The sequence below is a fragment of the Apiospora kogelbergensis genome (genome assembly GCF_038363985.1).
Source record: "Apiospora kogelbergensis strain CBS 113332 chromosome Unknown utg000003l_segment0_segment0, whole genome shotgun sequence".
In the NCBI taxonomy this organism is placed as follows: Eukaryota; Fungi; Ascomycota; class Sordariomycetes; order Amphisphaeriales; family Apiosporaceae; genus Apiospora; species Apiospora kogelbergensis.
Window position 1 is genome coordinate 3,663,773 of NW_027117420.1, and position 24,641 is coordinate 3,688,413.

A 24,641-nucleotide genomic window follows, 5' to 3' on the forward strand; every position below is an offset into this window, starting at 1 on the left:
GGCCCCCGCGCGATTACCTAAGCCGAGCCAGAACAGTGGCCAGAACAGTGGCCAGAACAGTGGCTGCCACTCCCCAGCACTCCCTAGCACTCCCTAAAACCGCCTAAGTTCCAGGGTTCAATTTAATGTATCCAATCCGATAGTATATTGCATCCGCATTTGCATTGCATTTCATCTTCTGGAAAGGAGCTTCGCTTCCCCCACCACTCCCCTCTCTCCGTCTCCCCTATATTGATACTACCGTGAGCCTCTGGGCGCTTGGATTCTGCATTTCGTTTTGTTCCTAATCTGCTTCTTCTCTTGTCTCTATCCCATCAATAAATACCCCCTTGCCGCTTACGCGCTCTCACAGCAATCATGTCCGGTCGCTTCGTGCGAGCTTCCAAATATCGTGCGTCTGATCTCTCCCTCCTCCCAAGAGCCGACCAAGACTTCCTCTCCTAACCACTCTCCCCCCTTTGCGCAGGCCACGTCTTTGGCAAGTCTACGCGGAAGGAGTTCTGCTACGACAATCTCCGTATCAGTCGCAATGCCTGGGATACCAACTTGATCAAGGTCCGTACACAACCACGTCCATCACAGCAACCCAGATTGCGCTTGCGCCTGGTCACTTCCTGCTGACGCTAACGCACCCTGTCGCCTAGGCCAACCCCGAATACCTCTCCGTCAATTGGGAAGCCAGCGGCGGAGGCGCCTTCGCCGTAATTCCTCTGGGCGAGAAGGGCAAGGTCCCTGATGTCATCCCCCCTTTTCCGCGGACACACTTCGGCCGTCCTCGATACCGACTGGTGCGCACGCGACCACGCGAACCCGCCCTCCCTTCTCTCGCCCCGGGACTCGCCCCCCGCCTCTGACATGTGACATCATATAGGAACCCGTTCAACGACCGCATTGTCGCCTCGGCCTCGGACGATGGCAAGGTTATGATATGGGGAGGTCCCCCGGGACTTCACCCTCTTCACCGACGCCGAGGAGCCCGCCGATGTATCCCCCGTCGCCAAGTTCGGCGGTCACTCGCGCAAGGTCGGCCAAGTCCTCTTCAACCCGGCCGCCGAGAACATCCTCGCGTCCGCATCGGGCGATTTGACCATCAAGCTGTGGGATGTCAACGCAGGAACCGCCCCTCTCAGCCTGAAACACCCCGATATCGTCCAGTCCCTGTCATGGAATGCTTCGGGCTCCATGCTGGTCACGACTTCACGAGACAAGAAGATTCGCGTGTGGGATGTCCGACAAGAGAAGCCGGCAGCGGAACATGCCGGTCATGAGGGGAGCCAAGAACAGCCGTGTGGTGTGGCTGGGTGAACAGAACCGATTCGCTACCACTGGCTTCTCCAAAATGAGTGACCGTCAGCTGGCTCTGTGGGAACCCGGCAATACCTCTCCCATCGGAGGCTTCCACACCCTGGACAGCATTTCTGGTGTATGCATGCCGTTCTGGGATGATAGCTGCCACTGCTTGTACTTGGCTGGCAAAGGGTGAGTCGACCACAGAAGAAAAAGAATTCTTAGCCCCAATCAACTAACACGAAGACCACAGTGATGGCAACATTCGCTACTTCGAATACGAGAACGACAAATTCGAGTTCTTGTCCGAATACAAGTCTGGCGATCCTCAAAGAGGGCTTGCTTTCTTGCCCAAGCGTGGCGTCAATGTGAGTCACCCCCCCTATAAGTCGGGCCGCCGCAGTTACGTTTCGCGTTACTTATTGTATACCAGGTGCATGAGAACGAGGTCATGAGGGCATTCAAGACTGTCAACGACGGATACATCGAGCCCGTTTCCTTCACCGTACCACGACGCGCCGAGACCTTCCAGTCCGATATCTTCCCCCGGCGGTCGGCGCGAAGCCCGCCATGAGCAGCCAAGAGTGGCTTTCGGGCAAGGAAGGCCTGCCGCCCAAAATCAACTTTGAAGATATCTACGAGGGCAATGCGCCCAGCGAGGTCCCCTCCGAATTCAAGCCCGCCCCGGCTCCTGCCCCGGCCGCCGCCAAGCCGGCGCCCAAGAAGGAACCCGAACAGGCCCCGGCCCCGGCTGCGCGCTCCCCGCCTCCCTCGATGCGGGACCAAGGCCAGTCTATCGCGGCTATGGCCTCCAAGTACGAAGACGACGAGGCAGCCGACGACGACGATGCAAGCAGCTTCGAGGAGATCCCCAAGCCCGCCCAACGGAGAACCGAATCCAGCAACAAAATCCCCTCTCCCACCAAGACCACCTCGGCACCGCTTCCCAAACCCGCCGCCTTTGCCTCCGCCGCCTCCCCCGCCTTACGATCGCCTACCGTTGCATCCCCCTCTACGTTTAGCCCCACCACCGCCACCGCGCCGTCTTCCTCGAGTAACAACAACAGCAGCAGCGCCCTCTAGCCCCGCGGGCGTGCAAAACACGCTCGTCGAGATCAAGCAACTTCTCGAAACCCAGAACAAGATGCTCAACTCCCAAGGGCAACAGATTGTTGTCCTGACGGGCGAGGTCGACAGCCTCAAGAAGCGCGTGGGTTCGGGCTCGCAGGACCAGAGCGAGCGCATCCGACAACTGGAGCTCGAGCTCGAATCGCTTCGTCCATAGAGAGGTCCATAGAGAGGATACAAGGGCAGAATATACGCATTACACTAGACCCGACCCGACCCGATCCGACCTTACCCAGCCCATGAAAGGATATACAGTTAATCGAATGGGTATTGCAAGGGAAGGGGATGGGTTTCTCTAGTCAAGGAGAGGAGAGGAGAGGACGGAAGATAGTGACTTGGTTTCGTGTGTATGGAGAAGTTGAGGGAGGTGTGCTGCTTTTACTTCATGTGTATTCCCCACTCGACATGCTGGTGTCATTCATGGCTATGGTTTAAAAGAAGCATGCATGACAGGTTGTGAAAGACAGACAGACAAGGCAGGTAGGCCGGTAGGACAGCATAGCTCAATAAATGTAGAAGATTATATTTAGTTCGGTTACCCGTTTATCCTCCAACTACTTACCAAAGATCACACAGACGCCCACAGAAGCATTCATTCATCGGGCAAAGTAAGTTTAATAGCAAGTAAGTATTATGTATAGTGGTGTACTGAAATGCATTGTATTATACTCGATACACAAGACGCACGTATATAGAAAAGACGACTCGCCAATCCAGAAACCAGACCGCTGAACCGTCAATGTAAAAACTCCGACTCCCCAATTCCCCTGGAAAAAAAGCATCAGGCAGGCACACTCGAACAAAAAGGGTATTCGAACCCCTAAACACACACGCTCCTCTCTTCTGCCTGAACGCGACGCTCACTCCTCATGTTCTTCTTTTCTTTGCATCTTCTCATAGCAAGCCTTTCTCTCTTCGCCAACATGATGAAAATGAATATTTGCGGTACGCAAGAACGTAGATGCCCTGTTTTTGCCATGCAAAATGGTGGAAGAGGCAGTGGTGGCCCTGGACAGCTGCTGTGTAAAAGGGCCTTGTACACCACTCCGATGGGCATCAGACCCCATAGATGCAGGCATTCTGATGTGGTTTAACTCGATAGCAAAGGGAAAAGGAAGGAGCCTCTGGCAAGCCAGTAGCCCCGGGAAGGCTAGAGTGAACAAGTCTTCGATATGGATTAAGCTGGAGTGGTCAGAGAGGTAATCTCGTCTTGTCTTCAGAGGGGACATGTGAAGTCATAACGCCGAGAGTATGTATCATCAGGTCGTAGGGTCATTAATGGCGTTTGGCGTATGGCGTATTACTTCGTTCCTCGCATGCTCCCCTCCAAGGCATAACATGGTGCTTGGCTCGGCCATGATGTGTTGTTGATGTCGCTTTGGGCACAGCCCAGAGCGCTCTCAGGTGACTGTGCTCTTGGATCGAGAATGGACTCTTCGTCCCTCAGCCTTCTTGCGGAGTGCGTCCTCCCGCTTAAGGACGAGCTCACACCACTTTCTGCGACTGCCTCCGTGCATCGTGTCGTCATCAACACCTTCCCGGCCAACAACGTCACCTAGGACCTTCATCCAACCGTCCTTGTCTTCTGCCGTGTCGGCGTAGAAGTCAATGACTTCCCCGTTGTTGAATCGGATTCGGAAGCCCTCTTCAACAAACATATAGCCTTCCTCCTCCTCAGCAAACGCGGAGCGACGACGCTTACCACCCTTGCCGGTGGTATCCGGCTGGGTCAGTGCCCGGCGATCATCAATAATCCGCTTTGCATTGGACAGATTGATGGTTGCTCGGGGTTGGCGGGTGGCTTCGTGGTAAGCAGTGAGCTTGGTTCCGACGAGCTTGAAGTAACGACGACGCCAGTACTATATTCAGGTTAGTCGTTTTCTTTTATAAGCCTGATCGGGGTTAAACTTACAGGACAGTCCCCACCCTGTTGGCTGAGATGGGCCCTCCCAGTTCCTGCTAAGTCTCTCCTCGCTGGCCTTCAGCTCGCGGATAGCCGAGTTCATGCTCTTGGGCATGTCCTCGTCTGTAGAGCCCTTGGCACGAGGTACGAAGAGAAGCTGAACTTCAAGTTTGCCAATCTTGTAAGGGGCGCGGCGAACGACCGAGTTGCTGGGTCCGCCACGTTTGCTCTTCACACTACTGGCAAAGCCAGCTTCCTCGACAGCCCACTCGTTGAAAGCAGCAATCTCGACCATGTAAGGTCGGCCATAGCAGCGGGACTCGTGCTCTTTGAGGCAGACATAAGAGCGAGCAAAGCTTCCGTCATCGGCAGCCAAGGGGGACATAAGATCCCAGGCTGTAGGCGCAACCTTACGTTGCCGAGAAGCAGCATCGCGTTGTGCTTGAGCAAATGCTTCTTCTTCAGCCTTCATGCGAGCCTCCATTTCCTTCCGCTTCTTGGGGCTGGCAAAGACACGAGAAAAGGTCGACGTCTTAGGCTTCGACATCTTTGTTGGCGAGGCGGGCAACCGCTGGGGCTCAGGTGGTCGCTCGAGCTTCACGTTTAGTGTCAATTGGAACTCGAGATCATTAGGAACAACCAGCTCAAACTCCTGGCCGATGGGTGCGTTGCGAGCCAGTTCAAGCCAAGCGGTTGTCACACAGTGAACGCCGTTATCGAGGGTGAGGCTGAACCACGTTCGTTCGTCTGCTTCTTGTTAGTAAATGTTGGTAACTCCGAAATTCCAGTGAGTACATACTTCTAGGCAGAGGGAGGTCAAGGTCCTTGACTCCCATGACCTTGACAAAAAGCCGGCCACGCTCTCCACATTCCTCTGTTGCCAGCTCGGGGTGAGCGGCATCTTCTTCGGGAACGTTGTTGAGAGCCGTGGCGTTGCTCTCTTGTCCCGGCATTGGCGGGACCGGACCGCTCATGCTGGGGGCCTGTCTCTTCCTCGTGCTTCGCTGCCGTGGTCTACCGTTCCATGGCTCCACTGTCCAGGACTGGGGACGGGCAGTCTGCTTCACAGGCGAGTTGCCAGCAGATCGAGTAGCGTCGCGGGCATCTTCTGACTGCTTGTCGCTGGCAGTGACGACTTTCGTGTTTTGTCTCATGAGGTATCCTCTCTGTTTGCGGTTTGTGATGTTAGCATTGAGAAGCGCTTCGTTTGATAACTTGGGACCAGGCGTGCGACCGGGGGTTCTGTCAGTCGCCACAACCATTTTCCGTTGCCTAGACGCTTGTCTGGTAGGACTGTTACTTGCAGCCAGAAATTCGGACTGAATGAAATTTTGTTGGAGCTGAACCTTTTGTGCTTCAATGACCCGTTCGAAATCCTGGTCAAGGCTGAGACCCAAGTCAAGATCCAATGTCAGGCTGCGTTTCTTAAAACTAGGATGACGTTCGATGAACTCCTCATCTTCCTCCCCATTGCCAGCCTTTTCCTCATCCAGGTTGGTAGACAAACGGCTTTGATGGCGCGCAGGGATGGACGGGATGATAGGAGGTACCTCACGGCTCACGTGTCGACGAGCCTCTCGCATAGATGCGAGATCAGCGGGTGTGGCCGAAGGTCGGGTCTTGAGCTTGGAACCCGATGCGCTTTTGATAGTGGCCACGCGCTCTGGAATTTCTGGCGTCGGAGGCTCGTCGGGCATCTCATCATCTTCTTCTTCTTCCTCCTGCCCCTCGTCTTCCTCTTGGTCCTCGTCTTCGGTATACTCATCGTCTGAGACAGGATGATGAATGACAGACTCGGGAGTGCCAGGTTCTTCAATTTCATCTTCTTCGGGCTCCCCCCATCCTGAGCCATCATAATCGGCTCTGGAGCCCCATCCTGAGCCGTCATAATCAGCCTTAGGTAGTGATCGCTCTGGGGTTGCGGGACGGTGCTCTGAGTCAGCTTCAGCGTTGACGTCTTCCGTAGCATGACTCTCGGTATAACTCGACGCATCGTCGTCGTCATCCTCTTCTGTCACTTGACTTTCAGTGTAGGAAATGGCATCGGTGTCTTGCTCCGGCTTGTGATCTTCTTCAGTGAAGGTGAATTCACCAGCATCCTCTTCTGGCTTGTGACTTTCAGTGTAGGTGAAGGCATCGGCTTCCTTGGGCTTGGGAAGCATATAAGACTGAAGACTTCTAGTAAATTCAGTCTCCTTATTGTTGCCGTTCACCTGAGGAAGGGTTGCACTGAAGTTGGTAATGCCAGAATCGATGACCGGGCTGAGTTTCTCGCCTGAACTGCCTGCGCGAGGAGTCATGACCGAGTCCTCATCGTCTTCCTGTTGAGCCTTTTGGGGCTCGTCAGAATAGTGACTCTCGTTGTCGTCATCCTTATCAGGATGATCGATCTCCGACTGGTTATCGTCTTCTGATCTTTGGTAGAGATCGTAGACGTCACTCTTCTCATCTTCTGTACCATTCAGAAGTATGCTGGATTCGCTCTCTTCAGCCACGTCCTCGAGAACCGACTCCTCGATACTATCGATCGGAACATCGGGGTTGAAGGGTAGCTGACGCTCAGGGCTGGTGGCCGGAGATGAGTTGAAGTGGTAATCAGAGTCTCTCTCGAAGGCCTTGTTGCCATTGACACGCTGGAGAATGGACTGGCGAGAGATGCTAGGAAGCTGGTAGTCCATATCCAGACCCGAGATGTCGCCGATGGTCTCATCTTCGTCACCCGCCTCAGACTCTGCGACGTCCTCGTCATCTGGTGTGGGGCTCTCAACTCTATCTCGAGTCCCTGCACGTCGCATTCGTCTCTCTCTTTGTTGCTCGGCGAACGACTTGATGGGATCAGTCGATATAGCCTTCGGGCTAGTATCTTCAGAGAGCATCATGAGCTTGAGTCGCTCTTCCAAGGACATCTTGGTGTTGCCGATGTTCTGGATTTCGGACTTGCTTGCTGCAGCCGGTGGCGGTGTAGGCAGATCCCGTCGGGTTCCGAGCATACGTTCAGCAGTCGCAGACAAACCGTTTGAGGACGAGTTTGATTGAGTACGGACGTGACCCATGCCCGGCAGAGGAGGCAGCGGACGGTGCTCGCCATTCGAAGCAGTCGAGTCAGTGCGGCCATGCCTGGGTGTAGCAGTCGCGGCTGGAGAAGGTGTTTCTTCAGGTAGTGGGCTGTTCTCAAATCTCTCCTCACGGTTGTCTCCACGCCACTCATCCGGTCCAACAACAGGCGTCTTATCTGTGTCTTCAAGAGTGGCATCGAAACTATCATCTTGTAGGTCGCCCTCGTCTCGGTAAAGACCATACGCGTCCTCATCATCGTCTTCCTCCGAGTCGTAGCTGCCTTCTCTGGAGTTTGTGCCGATTGAGGACAGATCCGGAGTCGCCATCTCATATTCGTTGATCTGAGGAGGGCCATTGTCGAATGTGACGCTTTTCATGTTCCTGTTGAGGGTCTTGCTCCAAGGAAGATCGTCATCTTCCAGTATTGACTCGCCAAAATAGTCGGCTGGTTGGGAGTCGTGACTACTCTTGAATCGGGAGTTGGATAGTGAAGACTTCATAGGAGAGGCCTTATCCTTGGTAGGACTGCGGGGACTCAGAGGTGTTGGGCTCCCCTATAGACATAGAAGACATAGGACTCATGAGAGGCCTCCCCGGGCTATAGAGGGGAATGCTTGACGCGCTTTCACTGCGGCCATGACTTGAGCGAAACCCGTCCGCGGGCGTGGTAACATAGGGACTATTTGATACCTTGGCGAGAGGTCGCTCTATGGTGGGGACCCGTGTCGGATCGTATTCTTGCTTCTGCTCCCGCGCGAACATAGTACTGTTCTTCACGCGGGAGGCCTTCTGCAGGCGCTCAATAGAGGAGCGCCGGGTAGGGGAGATGGAATCCAGATCATTGCTGTTGCGACTCTGCCAGAAGAGTCTAGGAGAGTTGGTATTGTCTAGCGGTGAGGACTGGAATGGCGATGAATCGGTGTTGAGGCCCATCTTCTGCAAGTGCGCCACTTGTGTCAGTTGGGAATATTCCCCGAGTGGGTGAATTAAGGGATTGATGTTGTTGTTCTTGCCGGGTTTCCCACTTACCTTGGTTGACTGATTCCAGCTGGGCGAGTTCCGTCGCTTCTCTCCGACGGAAATCTCAGACAAGGGACGAGGGATGGTGCTCTTGTTGGGCGTGGTGGTCGGTGTGCCTGTGCCCTTGGAGATACGCAATGGTTGTGTGATCTGGTGGAGAGGTCATGTCAACAGACGGAGACTTTGTTTGGGTGATTGATAGGCGACCGCGATAAGCGCCCGTCCAAGTACTTACTGCTTCTTCAGTAGCCATTTTGCTTGTTTTTTTGTACAATAAATTAAAGGTGGATCATTTCCTTCAAGGAAGTACACACAAGGGAAAGGATGTTAAGCGGCGAATGCGCTGCGCTATTGGGCTGTGGTGATGCCGGCTCGGCTGTTGGTGTGCCAGCAGAGCTCGACGTTTTGTTTTGATACCGAGGGGAGAGGACCACTGGGGTCGCTTGTGTTTTGCCTTGTCCAAAAAGGTGACGCCACAGCAAAGTGGAATGCGATTTGAGACGGCACTGCGGCGAAGGAAATAGGTAGTGTTTGTTTGTACGTATCGATGTAGTGAGGGGGGGAGGGGGAAGCCTTGGTTTTTGGTCTTCTTCTTCTTCTTGAGTAAAGATTATCGCGGAGGAAGGCGACACTGAAGGCGGGATAGATGGTTGGTTGCCTTCAAGGCATTTGTTGACGTTGACGTAGAGAATTGAAATTCCAAGAGGAGGGCAAGTTAGGTAGGTTGGGTTACGGCGGTTGGGCGGTAACGCAATTCCAGAGCTTGGACAGGCTATATTGCTTGAACTGATAATGAGCTGGAACCCAAACTGGGGATTCTTCCTTGCCAACTCAGAGAAAAGAAGAGGATGGAGATGAACAATAGGAGGAACGGCGAACGTGAATTCAATCAAGCGGTCTGCGCAGCATAAGTCGGGTAGATATTATTATTTGCGAAGCGGTGGTGAGCACCTGGGCTTGGGTCGAGGTAACAGGAAAGACGGGATGTCACAGGAAACCCGCTGTGATTGGGCCGCTGGGTGCTGCGAGGTAAACAGAGGAGCAGATGCCCCAAGCTTCCCCACCAAATCCACCGTCACCACTAGCAATCACTGCGGTCCAATGCGGTTGCCATACCAATTAAGCCGACGGTGCTGGGATCTTGCAGCTTCTCTAGGCCCTGTAGGGATCTTTGGACGAGGCACGCAGCAGCACGACTTGCTTGACGGCCAGCATAAGCTTGCCGGCACCGCGCCATGGCCAGACACGCTCTCGACTCTCCAGCGACTGCAAGCGAACTGCTAGCCACTCCCAGCAACTTGCAGCCACTGCCACCAACTCCCAGCGGCTAGCAGCCCTCCGGAGAATTGCTGGCGAGCCGGGTTGCTGCTGCACGTCGCTGCTCTCTAAACCGCTCTGAGTCTAGGGAACTGTTGCTCTACAACGTCTACGGAGCACCGCTCTCCCTCATTCGCTCCGAGAGGGCTGGCCTGCCTCTTGTGCATTGTTCGGCATATTAATAAATACACTGTTATGGTTATTAGTAGGCAGGTAACCTTAGAGCCATCACCGATTCTCAATGTGTGTGCTGGCAGCCTGATCCAATTTTGATTCCCCCATCTGCCTCCCCATCCCCCTCCTCGTACAGGATGTATGCCATTTCAAAATGCTTCTAACTCCAACCAAGGCGCGCTTCCTACACGACAAACCTATTCATAGTCTGTCCATCCTGGTACCCGATGCGACCAGAGGATTATCGAGATTCCCTTACATTAGCTACATGCTGCTAGTTAGCCACGATCCACCGGCTGCGTCAAGCTCCAAGGCTCGTCTTCTTTTTCTGATGCAGGTCTAACGCACGTAATAAGCATTGTAGTCAGTTTGGGGTGAGAGTCCACTGCTGCCGCGTCCCGTCTGTGTTCTTGTTTCGTCCCCCTCACCTGCTCTCGTATCCACCCGACCAAACAAGGAAAAAGGAACGAGGAGCGAAAACCTGCATTTTCCTCCTTTGTTGACTTTCCAATGCTGACTGGGTCGGCGTTGAGCCAATCCCAAGAGAGAGAGAGAGAGAGGGAGAGAGAGAGAGAGAGAAAAAGCACAATTGGCTGAGCTGAGGCCAAATCTATCGAATCGAATAGGTCTCATAATTGAGAGGATTGCATTCGTTATTCTGGTAGGTAGACTATCTAGTCAGTAGTGTGCATCAGTCACTGGAACCGTACACCTTCGGGTATGGGGAGTGTTGTTGGTGGGAAGATGCATTAGGTCCCGCGACAGATGCACAGGCAAACGTCACCCTGAATAATTGGTTCTGCCGTCTGTGTGTGCATGAGAACCTGCATATCGCGAGCCTGCAATTCAACTCTCGATCCCATGGATACCATCACTGACTGACTTTGAGGCTCGTTCCGCCTGCAGCTATCAAACCGCTGGTCTGCCCTCTTTGGAAATCCTGCAATACTGTCCGTGGTTGATGGGCCCTGCATTGTCTACAGTATGTACCAAGGCGGAGCATCAACCGTCAAAGTTGGGATAAGAAACGAGGCCTGCATCACTAGGGATAGCTGCACCCTTTCTTTTTCGGTGTTTATTGTTCCCTTTCTTTCTGCTGTGTTCTATGCCCCGCAGAGCTTGGCGGGCTTGATCTCAATGCCCTTTTGGGGATATGAACGATTACTTACACTTGCAAGTCAAGCCAGTGTGACCGACTCGTATCCGACAGTCCGAATTGCAACACGGTGTTGTACTTATTTCCTGGATACGTATGGATGCTCTCCTTTTCGTGGTTGGATTAAGTGGCAGGAATCCCTACGGCCCATGCCGTCTTCAAGGTCCGCATTTACAACCATCCTGGATTTGCTCTCCCCCTATTCCTGTCCGGCCTGATCTCATCGTCATCCTTCACCGCCTCACGCGCCGTTGCCGAGCCTTCGTCGAAGCCGGCAACAGTAGCGCCCACTTCAATCTTCGGGGCCGCGAGGTCGATGGGGCCGTGCCTGGGTGATGCCCAAACGCCGGGGTATGCAGCTGTCCAAAGCTCAATAACTGTGGCTTTTGCACGTCCGCTAGTGTTGGGCGTGATGGCGTCCTCCCAATCATGGCTTGATAGCCGTTGTCTCAACACATCGACGCATAGCCCGACGTTGGGTGCAAGCCATCTCTGTGTTTAAACCCTTCCCGGTGCGAGGCAATGGCATCAAGGTAAACACTGGTTACAAGTGTCCAAAAGTCTACATCCAGGGCAGCTTTCATTTTAAGAAGTCGCTGTCAAGGAGCCACCTTATAAGGGACTTCCAGGATGACGTTCGACGATTGACCGCGGTCTTCCGAGAACGTTTTATCGTTCATTATGACAGACCCAGACGAGTAATTAGACTGAATTATAACTGGATAGTTGACTTGAAACCCAGATCGACTAGTGTTGGCTTCCCCGTGCTGCTTGCCGCATAAAAGCGACCGAAAGACTATAAAGGAACAAGAGTAAGAGAAAGGCCGGGGCAGTTTCACGCCTTTGTCAAGCTGGTGATGTCGAATGTTTTTGCAAGGTATTCTTCAACCTCTGTATAGCAAAGTTTGTGCCAATTAGACAGATTAGATTGAAGCACACATTACAGTTCACAAGTCACAGAGGGAGCAGGAGCAAGAGTAAGTAGGTATTTCGAACAAGTTTAATAAAATAAGATGTTCTCGGTTTTTTCCCTACACGGGGCCTTTGTAGCGACCGAGGTGGTATCAAGAGTACAAGAAAATAAGAAAAATAAAAAGATAGTGATTCCAACCCGTTTTCACGCCGTGTTCCAACCCTCATGACCGATCCGACCGACCATTTCTAAATGGGTTTTCTATTATGCTTCTAATGCGGTTATAATTTTTTTGGTGACGGAAGGGGAGAACGATTTAGTCCTCGGCCTCGATGATGGTCTTCTGGGCGACGTAGTAACGCTCGCCACGTTCGTCCTTCTCGTGCTCGATAGCCACCTTGCTGAGGTGGGTGAGGATGTTCTCCATCATGGTGTCCTGCTTGGAGCGCTTCTTGCGTCCGAGGTTGTCGAGGGTGGACCAGTTGGAGAGAGCGTAGTAGACGATGCCGATGACGATGACAACGGCGATAGAGAAGAGCCAGATAACAACAATGGTGACGATATCGACGGCGCCGTTCTGGGACAGCTTAGGGTTCATAGACCAGGCAGTCTCCAGACCCTCACCACTGAACCAACCGAAGCCAGCGAAAAGGGAGGCCAGGATATCGACACCGAAGATGGCGGCAACCAACTGCCAAGAGGGGTAAGTCTCGAAGCCACGGGTGACGAAAATGAGCCAGTTCTCGGTAAGGGCGACCTGGAGGAAGAGCATCTCCTGAACACCACCGTAGTTCTGGATGATACCACCGCTGGGGAGCCAGAGGGTACCGCGCAGGATCCAAGTACCGAGAGCCAGCAGAACACCGAGGACGATGGAGATGAGCCAGATCTTGGGCAGCTGCCACTCGACGGGGCGCTTCTCGAAGTGGGCGTTATCGTAGGCAACAGCGATGGTGGCAAGATCGGCGAAAAGAGCGATGAAGACAATCAGGTCAGCACGAATGGTCTCGTTGATGATGACCATGGAGGTGACGAGGTAGATCTCGAGATGCAGGCAAAGGGCAATGCGGTACTGGATATAAGCCTTCATGCGCTGGAAAATCTGGCGGGAGATCTTGATAGCGGAAACGATAGTGCTGAGACCAGGGGCGAGGAAGACGATATCGGCGGCAGCCTGAGCAGCTTCAGTAGAGCCTTCGACGGCAATACCACAGTCAGACTTCTTCAGGGAAGGAGCATCGTTAACACCGTCACCAGTCATAGCCGTCAAGTGACCACGTTGTTGAAGCATCTCGACGACTTGGTACTTGTGTTCGGGGAAGACCTCAGCGAAACCATCGGCACGCTCGCAAAGATCGTGGACACTAGTGCCAGGCATGCCAGAGTGAATGAGCTTGTCAGAGTTGTAGACCTTGGAGCCAAGGTTAAGCATGCGGCAGGTCTCCTTGGCGATGGCAATAGCGTCACCAGTCAACATCTTCACCGAGATACCGAGAGCCTGAGCCTCAGCAATGGTCTGGGCAGTGTCGCTACGGGGAGGGTCGAAGAGAGAGATCATGCCAAGCATTTCCCAAGGGCCATCTTCCTCTTGGACAGCGACAGCGAGCGAACGGAAACCACGGCGAGCGAATTCAGTAGCCTTCTCACGGAACAGGGCAGCCTGCTCCTCGGAGCAGTTGGTCAGAGCGAGGACAGCCTTGGGAGCACCCTTGGCGCAAGTGTACTTAACACCCTGGTGAGTGCAGATAGCAGTGATACGCTTGGAGACGGGGTCGAAAGGTATGAACTTCTCGGTCTTCCAGCCTTCACTGATCATCTCCTTGGCCTTAGGGTAGCGCTTGAGGGTAAGAATGGTGATCTTGTCAATGGGGTCGAGGGCCTTGATGTTGTGAGAAGAAGCCAGAGCAGCGACAGCCATCATCCAGTTGATATCAACACCCTCCATGACGAAAGGCTCACGGACGGAGAGCTGGTTGGCAGTGAGAGTTCCGGTCTTGTCAGAGCACAGAATGTCAACACCAGCGAGAGACTCAATAGCGGTAAGCTTCTGGACAATGGCCTTCTCCTCAGCCAAGTAGGCGGCACCGACGGCAAGGGTGGTAGTGGTAACGACAGGCAGACCGACCGGAACACCGATGATGAGAAGAATCAGGGCGTAGTGGAGCAGGTTGATGGAGCTGTTGGAGGGAAGGGCAATGTTGAGGTTGCGGTAGAAACCACCGATCCAGGCAACAAGAATCCAGAAGACGACGAGAACCAAGAGAGAAGCACCGATGGAGTTCATGATGGCCTTGAAGTGACCAGAGTCCTTCGCGCCCTGAACCAGAGAAGCGGTCTTTCCAACGAACGAGGCCTGAGCACCGTGAGTGACAACACCGTAAGCCTTGCCACGCTTGCAACCAGTAGTGTAGTAGACAGTGTCGGTCATGTACTTCTCGACAGCGAGGGATTCACCGGTGATGGCAGACTGGTCGATAGCACAGATAGCGTGGCCGATATGGGGGTGCCTTCGTCATCCTCGTTGTCGAAGTTCTTCTTCTCCTCAGTGGGGGACATAACCTGGGCGCTCAGCTCAGCGTTGTACTGAGCCATACCCTCCTTGTTGTCATAGTCGCAGATAAGACGGGTATCAGCAGGGACAACGCTGCCTTCTTCGATGATGACGATATCACCAGGAACGAGTTCTCTGGCACGGATCTCTTCCTCAGCGCCGTTGCGAACAACATGAGCCTTCATAGCGATGTCACCCTTCAGACTAGCAACAACATCGGCAGCTTGCTTTTCCTGGTACCAACCAACAATAGCGTTCAGGAGCAAGATACCGATAATGATACCGGCATCGAGCCAATCCTGGAGACCGAGGGCAAGGATGAAAGCGACTTCCATGACTGTTTAAGGTTGTTAGTGAAACTCCACATGAACCGATCTGCCGGTGATGGCTTACCATAGAGGACCGGGCCGCGGAAGAAACCGATGAACTTGAGAAGCATGTTCTCCTTCTCGGCAGCGAGCTCGTTCCATCCGGACTGCTTGCGTCTCCGCTCGACCTCGAGGCTGTCAAGACCCTTATGCAGATCAGTCTTGAGCCATTCTCCAGGTGTCTCGAAGTCGCTCTTGGAAGAGACAGCGCCTGTCTTGCCGCTCTTCCAGAAGGCCCACCAAGGAGCCTTCTTTTCGTCGGCGCTGAAGTCCTCCTCCAGCTCTCCCTCGGCGTTGGGGTCCCGGTAGGTGTCGACAAATCGAACAAGGCTGTAATTGGTTGGTCAGACTGATGTCATATATGCATGAATTGGATGTGCATCGAGTACTTACGACTTGTATTCGTCCATGTACGGGTTCTCGTCTTGGGGGTTTTGCTTTATAGTCGGCTCGGGTCCAACGTCGTTGTTCCTCTGGCTCTCGGTCAGGAAGCTTCCCGACTCAAGGTCGGCACCTTCCTCCATGTTGGCGGCGGTGTACTCCGGGTTGCTCTTGTGGCCACCAAGGCCCTTCAACTTCTTTAGATTAGGTGCCATGGCGTTACAGTCCAGCTGTACAAACAGAAGATGAAGTTAGAGCAAACAACGGATGCCGAAACCACGGAAGAGGGTACAGAAGAGGCGTTGGGCGTTGGGCGTAAGGAAGGAGAGTAGAGAGAATTTTCAAAAGTTCGATGAAGCCAGTACTTATAGGAAGTCGGCCCCCATACCGACGACGGACGGAGAGCTGTCGCAACTACCAGTTCTTGGCCCGTTTCCTTTGAAGCAGCCAGGATCCGCAGGAAAAAAACCCACCGAGGCCATTTTCATTTGGACCGTTTTCAGGTGAAGGCCCTTTTCTGGAGAGCGAAGGCGAGCTGGAGATCTCTTTCTCCAGCTAGGGTGTCTTCCATGATGGGACGAAGTGGTCCAAGACTGGCCTATGAGAGCCGACGATGTCCAGCATCACTGCTGGGGTGTCTCTGACATAAAGGGAACACGATGTAGCGTTGATCGGTTTCGCGAGGCTAGTTCGGGCTACCGTTGAAATTAGACATGGTATCTTCTCCACGCCAAGTAATGTTGGAAGTAGTGCAGAGGTGAAGCGATCTGAAAATGCCTCACCACGGACGAATAAGCGGCAGGCGAAGTGCCCAAAATCTCTTCAAAGAGTTGCAACAACTCCGGTCGATCTCCTACCCCTGTCATGGTTTCAGCAACGATGGAGCTTGAAACACCACTGTAGAGCGGCTCTATCGGAGCACGTGACCATGGGCAACCAGGGGCCCCCCCTACCCCCATTCTGGAGCCTCATTACTTTCAAATTGGCCGCGAGATGCATGAATGTTGAGTGATGATGAGCTGCGAATGCATGGCGGCATGGGGCTGTCCTACGTAGAAACATGATCTTCAGATGGAGTAGAAACAAAAATCGGCAAGAGTCCCTCCCCCTGGGCGCGCCGGATAGCCAATAACGTGGCAATTTCTGAGGATGACTGGCGCCACGCGCTAAGCAGGAGCAGAAGAGACGAGCTATTTTAAAATAGATAAGACGCGACAGAAACTGCCAAGCTTCCTGTATCAACGAAGCCGTCCAACAGCGACTCGTGCAGGACATCGCAGCTACAAGAGCGAGTATGCTCCGGCGTTGGAGAAACATGCCGGCTTGCTTTGTACACTGTTAGTACGGAGTACATATCACGCATGCCGGCTGCCGTGCGAAGTCGGAATAGTGGCAACTGTCCAGGTTCCTGACTAGTCGACCTCGGGTTAGGCTTGTGGGCCGCGGTCGCGTTCATCGCGTTCTAGCAGGACAAATCTAGCCAGGATGTCATTTCTCCGCAACTCCGTCCACGAGTTATTGCGCGAGTCGAGGGGATTAATAGTTCTCGATGGAGAAGAGCGACGAGCAGCTACCCGGTTTGGCTGGGCCCCATAGCCAGGAGATTGTACAGTAGTCTCCGACCCTAAGCACGGAATTAAAAAACCCAGAAAAGCCTCATAGCCCAGAGCTGACCGAGGCCAACTTCAGATAAACGGGTGCATTCTAGCGGGACAGTGTGCAATCGTAGCGGGTCGCGGGCCAGGGACGGGTATTACTAGACACGAGGCAAGCAGCAAGCTGAGCTGGCAAGGAAGGCGGGTTACGCTCTGACCTGCGCGGTCTCATGCCGTCCTGGCTTCTTCTCAAGTGCTTAGTTGTCCGCACGGCTTCGGCCAAGACGAGGTCCCTTTTGTGGCATCTCTAAAGCCGAGTTCCCAGACTCGCCTCGCTCTTCGATATTGCGGCAGTATCTCGGAGACAGCGTCGACAATATTGCTTATCTATTGTGGTGGAAGCTTTGAAGGTGCTCAGAGTGCACCCTTGGGCGATGAAACAATACAGACGTCAAACAAGTCCACCTTGGCGATGAGTCGTCGCGCTGGAAGTGGACATGAAGCCCAAGTTGGAAAAGACCTGCAGAAAGCTTGTCGCATCTCGTAGCCAGAGTGCCTGCCGCGAGTGGCGGGCTAGGGTCGCGCTCTTTGTGCTGTTTGTGTGCCATTCGACTTCTTGGCCAAAACAGACCGTAACTCTTAAATAAAGTCTATACTGCGACGATATAATTACTGACCAACGACGTCGTGTTGCTGGCGTCGAACGCCCCTAGGAGCATACAGATCGGCAAGTTGGCCAAGAGCTTCGAGCGTCAAACTCGTAGGACCTTCGTTTTGGTCAGACTTCATGTCGTTTTAACCACCCACCACCCTCGCACCCCATGCCAATAGCTAAATCTGGGGAGTGCGGTGTAGGTTAAAGGAAACAGGTCTGGGGATGTGGAGTCCAGGTGCCGTTATGTGCGCGTCTACTTGAATGCCTTGTTTATAGTTGGTCAAGGGCCGGCAGGTGTGACTAATAAGTGACGATGTTTCTCACCGTTCACAGAAGGATGGATGCAAATCCCTCAGCTATTTGCTTGGCTTTTGTAAGAAAGGACAAAGCAAAAGGCAAAGCTTTTGACAAGAATGTCAAACGACATCCTATCCGCTAGCCAAGGCAAATCATTGCAAATCTCATGTGGTTGTATCGTGTAAGAGGCGAACATATTGGGAAATAGTCTGTTCAACACGGAGTGAGAGAAAGGGGGAAACGCGCAGTGAGATTTCGAGGAGATAAATGTTTCCAATAACAACAAGTCCGAAAATAGAACTGGGAAGAGGATGAGATGACATGCAGTTTGTGATTTGCCTCGTGTCGAGCGAGGTCTTCGCCTGGGTCATCCTGTCGATTCGCTGCCATCCAATGAGAATGATGATGTTGAATGTTGGGTGACAGGCCAATCGAACAAGACCAATTCATCCAACGCAACTGCGGCAGCTGCTCTCGATGCTCGCAGGCGCAAACTGCTATCATAACAGCCAATCAGGCAAAAGACTGGGTTGGGAGGTAGATTAGGCCGATAAGATAAGCGATAAGCTCAGTCTGCGTAGGAATCTGGAAATTTTGTTTTCTGTAGGCGGGACGAGAGAGGTTACTTTGGCCAGGTGGGATTTAGCCATACGAAGTTGAGATCAACCAATACCCAATTGTACGACTTCTTTTTGAAACAAATCCCGCTTCTACTTTAAATCACAGTTTCACCACGCCAGCCTGCTGCTGGAAGCACTTCGCTTCGACGACCCAAGATGAAGCGTAAGTTGGACGAAAACGACCAGCCGGCTGCCACCGAAAATGCCGAAGCTGCTGCCACGGCCTCATCGACGCCCGCCGCAGACGCAGGGACGACGACATGGGAGAGCCTGCGACTCGACTCCCGCCTCCTTCAAGCCATCGCCAGCCAAAACTGGAAGAAGCCAACTCTGGTGCAAAGCAAAGCGATTCCCTTAGCCCTCGACGGTCGCGATGTGCTTGCAAAGGCTAAGACCGGTTCGGGCAAAACCTCAGTCTACGTGCTTCCTCTGCTTGAAGCTATACTCAAGCGCAAACAGGTATGTGTCTCTCGCTTTTATATCTGATGCGCAAGCCTGGTGCTTCGGAACATCGTGCACTAACCGATTGACTACAGACCGCATCTGCGCCTTCTACGACAGCACTCATACTAGTCCCCACGAGGGAGCTGGCAGACCAGGTGGTGAGAGTGATAGACACATTTTCTGCCTTTTGCAAGGATATACAAACAGTCAAGCTCTCCGAGAAGCTCTCCGACGCTGTCACCCGAACACTCCTATCGAATTTGCCCGATATCGTTGTGGGCACGCCTGCAAGAGTCCTCCAAGCTATCAAGAGCTCGGCGCTGCCCCTCGACGGTCTCAAACACTTGGTACTAGACGAGTCGGATCTGCTTCTCAGCTATGGCTATGACGAGAACCTTAAGACCATCGCCTCGACGATCCCCAAAGGAGCGCAGACCATTCTCACCTCAGCCACCTTGACATCCGATGTCGAAGCAGTAAAGGACCTATTCTGCCGTGATCCGGCGATCTTGAACCTGGAGGAGAAGAACGATACTGAAGGGGGTGTGGATCAATTTTACGTGAAGGTAACGCCACCTTGCCACATAAGTGTTTCCTAAAGTTGCTAACAAGCCTGGGTAGTGCGCCGAAGACGAAAAGTTCCTCTGCACCTACGTTATCTTCAAATTGCAGCTGGTAAAGGGGAAGTGCATTGGTAAGACTCTCGTGCGCACCTATCTGGAGACGCAATCTAACTCTACAACAGTTTTTGTACATGACGTGGATCGGAGTTATCGATTGAAGTTGTTCTTGGAACAGTTCGGAATCCGTAGTACTGTGCTCAACTCAGAACTTCCTATCAACTCCAGGATTCACATCGTTCAGCAATTCAGTCAAGGCGTTTACGATATTCTGATTGCATCGGATGAGCACGAAGTCCTTGGTGGTGAGGACGACCAACAGGAAGAGGCCGAAGAGCAAAAAATCGGTAACGATGCGGAAAGCAAAGAGGATAAGAGCAGTAACCCGCCAAAGAAGAAGCGGAGATCCGCCAAGCGCGACAAGGAGTATGGTGTGAGCCGAGGTATCGATTTCAAAGGAGTTGCAGCGGTGATCAACTTTGACCTCCCTACCTCCTCCAAATCTTAGTGAGTGCCGCAAGCATCCTGCACGCTCTACTTGGCCATGTTTCTAACCGTACGCAGCACGCATCGCATAGGCAGGACCGGACGAGCTGGGCAAAACGGCATTTCCCTCTCCTTCGTGATCCCTAGCAACGAGTATCGCAAACACATGCCGACCTCCATAGAGTCTACCGAGCATGACGAGAAGGTCCTGGCAAAGATCACGAGACAGCAAGCCAAGAAAGGCAAGGAGCTGAAGCCATATAACTTCGACAAGAAGTCACTGGACGCGTTCCGGTACCGTATGAACGACGCTTTACGTAAGTTTGTGTTAAAGGTTGTTTACTTTGGATGTCTGCTTACGTTGACGACATAGGTGCTGTAACGAAGGTCGCCGTCAGAGAGGCGCGAATTCGCGAGCTGAAGCAAGAACTGGTCAAATCAGAGAAGTTAAAGCGTCATTTCGAGGAGAACCCTGCGGAACTTCAGCATCTGAGGCACGACTCTGAACTGAGGGCGGCGAGACTACAACCTCATCTGAAGCAAGTCCCCGACTACCTGCTCCCGCCGGAGGGCCGGAAGGCCGTGTCCTCTCTCAACGTTGGATATGTGCCTCTCCGGAAACCCAAAGACGGCAAAGACCGCAAGGGCAAATCTGGCAGGGGAAAGGCGAGGAAGTTTACTAGGAAGTCAGATCCTCTTAAGTCCTTCAAGGGTAGAGGCAAGGGCAAGGGTAAATGAGCGTCACTTATATAACCAATAATGATACCATTACAGTTTCTCTGCACGAGCATGAAAACCAACGCTGTTAATACAATACTCCAAATGTAGTAACAGTAATCCAAGTGATCATATGGGAGCAGAGGCCGACTGGCTCTTCGCTTGTATTCCTTTTGTTAAGGGAAAGGGGAATTCTGCTTCCATGAGATGTAAAGCTATGTAAGTTAGTTGTTGTTAAGGTGGCAGGTATGATAAATAGTTGATAAGTACTGGGAGACCTGCCATAGTAAGCCGTAATCCTTAAGGAATTAGTTAGATTGAGTGAGCGTCTCAACATCTGTCATTTGTCTACGACTGGCTAGCTGCTTTACACTTGTCTTTCCAGCCCACGTATCATGAAGTAAACCCCAGGGTGTAACCAGATGTGTTCCCTCCCCTAGGCGTGTACAGTAATGCCAGCGACGATTCCTTCTCATTGATTGAGGGCAGGGTAGGCCCGGTTTTTTCGAGGCAGCATTTATGGCGTCCATGGCGCATCATGTATCATTCCTCGGAAAATTGACTAACATATATACTGAATGTAAGAAAGCAAGGACGAAGCTTAGGCTTGACTCAGTTACTACTAATCCTTCTGGTACTTGGTACCTTCTTATCATGTGCTAAACCGACCGAGAAAAAGCAGTGTTCCACTGCCTACCTACAGGAAGTATCACTATTTCATAGTAGTATGTAGATGCTTTGTAGAGCTATGTCCAGAATCCTTCACCGAATATCCTGCGGCAAGGCTGGCCATGGGTCTGCCCAGCTTCGGCAGGGAACGAACAAGGGTGACTGCAAAGAAAGGCGCCTCGGAAGGGCACACGGCAGACTGTCTCAATGCGCGTGAGATGTCCAGGTAGGTGCATGCTCGCCCATGTAGAGGCATGTACATTTGTCAAAAAGCTGAAAACAGAGGTGTGAAGGGCCGGAGTTTAATCGCCTCAAGACTCTCTAGAAGAGATCGAATAAATGGGCGGTTCTTAATTTGGTTTTCCTTCACTGTGCGACACGCGTCGCCATGAGCTACTGCAAAGAAGCGCAAGGGCACTTTAATGCCACGCACGAAAAATCACTCGAAGGAGGCATTGGTAGAAGCAGCGTGAGTAAGGCAATGCGCCAAAGCATGTAAGGGTGATGTTGGATGAAGCATACGATGGCTTAGAGGGAGCATGTCTATATGAAGACGGCCTGTGGCTTGGCCCAGGGAGGATGATTAATTTCCTTCATCTTACGTCTTCCGGAGAGCGCACCACAGCCCAAACGCCAGCCTGTTTTTGTCCTGGTTTGGCGTGCGGCAAACTTCGAATTACACAAGTACACAAGCCATACTCGATCACAGAATAGTTGCACCTTCGTTTCCATAGCTACGTATATCACTTTTCATTTATCAAGACGGGCCCGATGCGGTACGCATGCGGGAATCCAACTAAATCCCAAGAAGCTCAGCCCATATAGGCGAGCCGTGTCTATATTACCCTGAAAACAACTCCTGATGCTCCACGCTTTGTTGGTGGAGTGACATCAAAAACGCCGCCCGCCCTACAAACAATGGAAGCTTAGGTATCAACTCGATTTGGTGTGGTGTGGCGATTCGATTCATTCAAATCGCCTCACAACTCTCGATGGCACGACTTTTGTAAGGCTTAATCCAAAAGCCACGCCCTCCGTTTCTCCTCCTTCTTCGCGCGTCTCTTCTCTTTGAACTGTTTCAGCTCCGTCTTGCTGGGTTTCTTGCCCGAGCGCTCTGCTTTGAGACTACGGCCGTCATGGGAATTGGCAGCGGCATCGACATCGAAAAACGCATTCATCTGCCTCCGGGACTTGGATTCATCGTTGTGGTTTTCGGGGTTCTGATCGTCGCCTTGCCAGCGGCCTGTGAAGCGGTTGAAGGATCCAATGGCTGCATAAGCTGCCTCTGTGCTGGGTACCAGGGCATGTTCGGCCTCTGGCTCCGCGTTATTTTGGGCATACCACGCGTTGGGATCGTAATCACCATGGATGGCAGGGTTGTAGCCTCCGGCAGGCGGCGTTTCGTTCTTGGGCGGTTCTGCTACGCCAGGCGCGAGAGGCACGGTAGGGGCGGTCACCGCGGCAGCAGGAGCACTCGCGCCACTGGTCCTAGCCCTCGGGTTCTCCCACGTACTCTCGCCCGTGATGCGGTTGTAAAAGAAGTAAGCCTGATGCGTCGCATCCCAATGATAATCCCACCCGTCGTCTCCTGACTCTGGGACTGGTTCGCTTGGCAGCGGGGGCACGGAGTCGCTTTGCGATACCTCGCGTGTCGATGGATCTATAGGCGACGCTTCGCCCGACTCTCGCGACTCTGTGGACTCGGCAGGCGAAGCTGATCGCGACTTCGGCTCAGAAGGTTCGGTACTTTCCGTTCCTGTGGATTGAGGGTCGATTTTGGGATCGGAGGCTCGCTGCGGTAGCGTCTCTGGAGTCGCGCGTGGAGCCTCGTCGGGCTTAGGCGAACTGGTTGCGGAAGTCATGATCACTTTTGGTTCTCCGAGGTTTCCGACCACTTATATCAAGAGCAAATCCTGATTCTGTTAGCAGGGTGTCATGTACAAATCACAAGGGTGATAAACATCATATCCAGCAACACTGAAGATGAACCGAAGGCCGTACGATGATGAAATGATCAACGCCAGCTTCCTCGCGGTTTTGGTGGGTGCTTGCTCAGCCAGGTCTCCAGTGCGTGCTTGTCGGAATAACGTTTACTGGTCTGGTGACTTGTACTGGAAGAAATTGATTGACCTGAAGTCCAGGTGAAAAAAGCCCTACCCTAGGAAAAATCAAATGCACATATCAAATGAGTGTACGAGATTTGATGATGCTGAATGGCAGCTAAGGAGATTGGCTCTGGTCCCAGTTCACGATTCCTCGGAATTGATGGAAGCCAAGGAGTCGTCGATTCAATGACCTAGAACCAACATAACACCGATTGATTGTTATCGGCTTATCGCCACAACGTCAGCTACTGGTCAGCTACGGGTGGCAGCGTGGCACGGTTCTGGGCACGGCACCGCCATGGTTCATCTTGAACCACCCGTTTTGGGCGTTTTGGGGGCGCAGGTGCTGCCAGCCGTCATGTCCTAACCAGGCTTACCCACACGGCTGACGGCTGCTCTCGATCTGATGGCATCCTTCTCAGATTCGACAATCGGCGACGTCGAGATGTACCACTACTGTCGCCCCCCGATGGCTTTCTATTACATATCAATATTTCCCGGCGCTTCTTTCCGCCTCGACACATAGGCTTGCAGCTTCCATATGCACGAAAGCTTTCATGGGCTGCCTCCTGTGCGGGATGAAGATAACGTCTGCAAACAACGACATCCAGCCGCTGAAAAGGGAGGGGGTGTGTGTCTCTCTCGTTGTCAGAGGCGTACTGTACGCCAAGCTCTGCCACCCGCTCCCGTCGCTGATGCGCTTGTTTCCGTTGACTTGCTCCATTGCGCTGAAGACACCGGTGTTACACGTTTGGTGTGGTGGCTTCTGCTAGTTCTGTTCCAAGCCATCTTTTATATGCAGCCACTGCTGAATCTCCCTTGATTGGTCACGACATACATCTTGGAAGAGGTAGGTGAGGCAACCAGGTAAAAGCACCCTTGGGCAATTAATAAAGACCTATTGCTTTCGAACCCTTGGACGAGCTAAATTTAGCCCAGCCGTATTGCATGCCGTGCGCCCTTGAGCTTGAGGCAAGAGGTAAGCCGGTCTGCCGGTCTGGCGGCTGGTCTGCCTTCTCTCATCACATTCGTTGTCTACATTGCTGTGCGCTGGATTTGCTTTTGCTTGCCCAGTAAAGCCCGAGTGTAGCCTGCCGGGAGACGATCACTCAGCTACTGAATTGTCTCATTTCCTTTCGATGCTCTCATACAGAGAGCACATCGCAACCTTATTCGCC

At 52.9% G+C, this 24,641-nt stretch overlaps 6 protein-coding genes across 6 annotated transcripts; 3 read left to right on the top strand and 3 right to left on the bottom strand.

Moving 5' to 3' along the window:
* Window positions 1-357: 357 nt before the first annotated feature.
* Window positions 358-1,305, top strand: PG998_005936 (uncharacterized protein; the record flags this gene model as incomplete). The annotated part of the gene is made up of 4 exons (XM_066872754.1): window positions 358-391; window positions 467-555; window positions 645-788; window positions 937-1,305. The coding sequence occupies 4 exons, from the start codon at window positions 358-360 to the stop codon at window positions 1,303-1,305; spliced, it is 636 nt and encodes a 211-aa protein (XP_066732851.1).
* Window positions 1,306-1,339: 34 nt separating this feature from the next.
* PG998_005937 (uncharacterized protein) lies at window positions 1,340-2,572 on the top strand (the record flags this gene model as incomplete). The annotated part of the gene is given in 5 exon segments (XM_066872755.1): window positions 1,340-1,479; window positions 1,541-1,655; window positions 1,721-1,839; window positions 1,866-2,341; window positions 2,361-2,572. The coding sequence occupies 5 exon segments, from the start codon at window positions 1,340-1,342 to the stop codon at window positions 2,570-2,572; spliced, it is 1,062 nt and encodes a 353-aa protein (XP_066732852.1).
* A 1,243-nt stretch (window positions 2,573-3,815) lies between these two features.
* PG998_005938 (Bud site selection protein BUD4) lies at window positions 3,816-8,648 on the bottom strand (the record flags this gene model as incomplete). Its single annotated transcript, XM_066872756.1, has 6 exons — window positions 3,816-4,216; window positions 4,328-5,065; window positions 5,118-7,900; window positions 8,028-8,311; window positions 8,405-8,545; window positions 8,631-8,648. The coding sequence occupies 6 exons, from the start codon at window positions 8,646-8,648 to the stop codon at window positions 3,816-3,818; spliced, it is 4,365 nt and encodes a 1,454-aa protein (XP_066732853.1).
* Window positions 8,649-12,271: 3,623 nt separating this feature from the next.
* On the bottom strand, window positions 12,272-15,470 carry PG998_005939 (uncharacterized protein; the record flags this gene model as incomplete). The annotated part of the gene is made up of 4 exons (XM_066872757.1): window positions 12,272-14,422; window positions 14,515-14,843; window positions 14,900-15,204; window positions 15,268-15,470. 4 exons carry the CDS (start codon window positions 15,468-15,470, stop codon window positions 12,272-12,274), a joined length of 2,988 nt encoding a protein of 995 aa, XP_066732854.1.
* Window positions 15,471-18,578: 3,108 nt separating this feature from the next.
* PG998_005940 (uncharacterized protein) lies at window positions 18,579-20,710 on the top strand (the record flags this gene model as incomplete). The annotated part of the gene is made up of 6 exons (XM_066872758.1): window positions 18,579-18,881; window positions 18,959-19,432; window positions 19,488-19,560; window positions 19,612-19,993; window positions 20,051-20,289; window positions 20,346-20,710. The coding sequence occupies 6 exons, from the start codon at window positions 18,579-18,581 to the stop codon at window positions 20,708-20,710; spliced, it is 1,836 nt and encodes a 611-aa protein (XP_066732855.1).
* Window positions 20,711-22,371: 1,661 nt separating this feature from the next.
* Window positions 22,372-23,220, bottom strand: PG998_005941 (uncharacterized protein; the record flags this gene model as incomplete). The annotated part of the gene is made up of 1 exon (XM_066872759.1): window positions 22,372-23,220. The coding sequence occupies one exon, from the start codon at window positions 23,218-23,220 to the stop codon at window positions 22,372-22,374; it is 849 nt and encodes a 282-aa protein (XP_066732856.1).
* Between the last annotated feature and the right edge of the window lie 1,421 nt (window positions 23,221-24,641).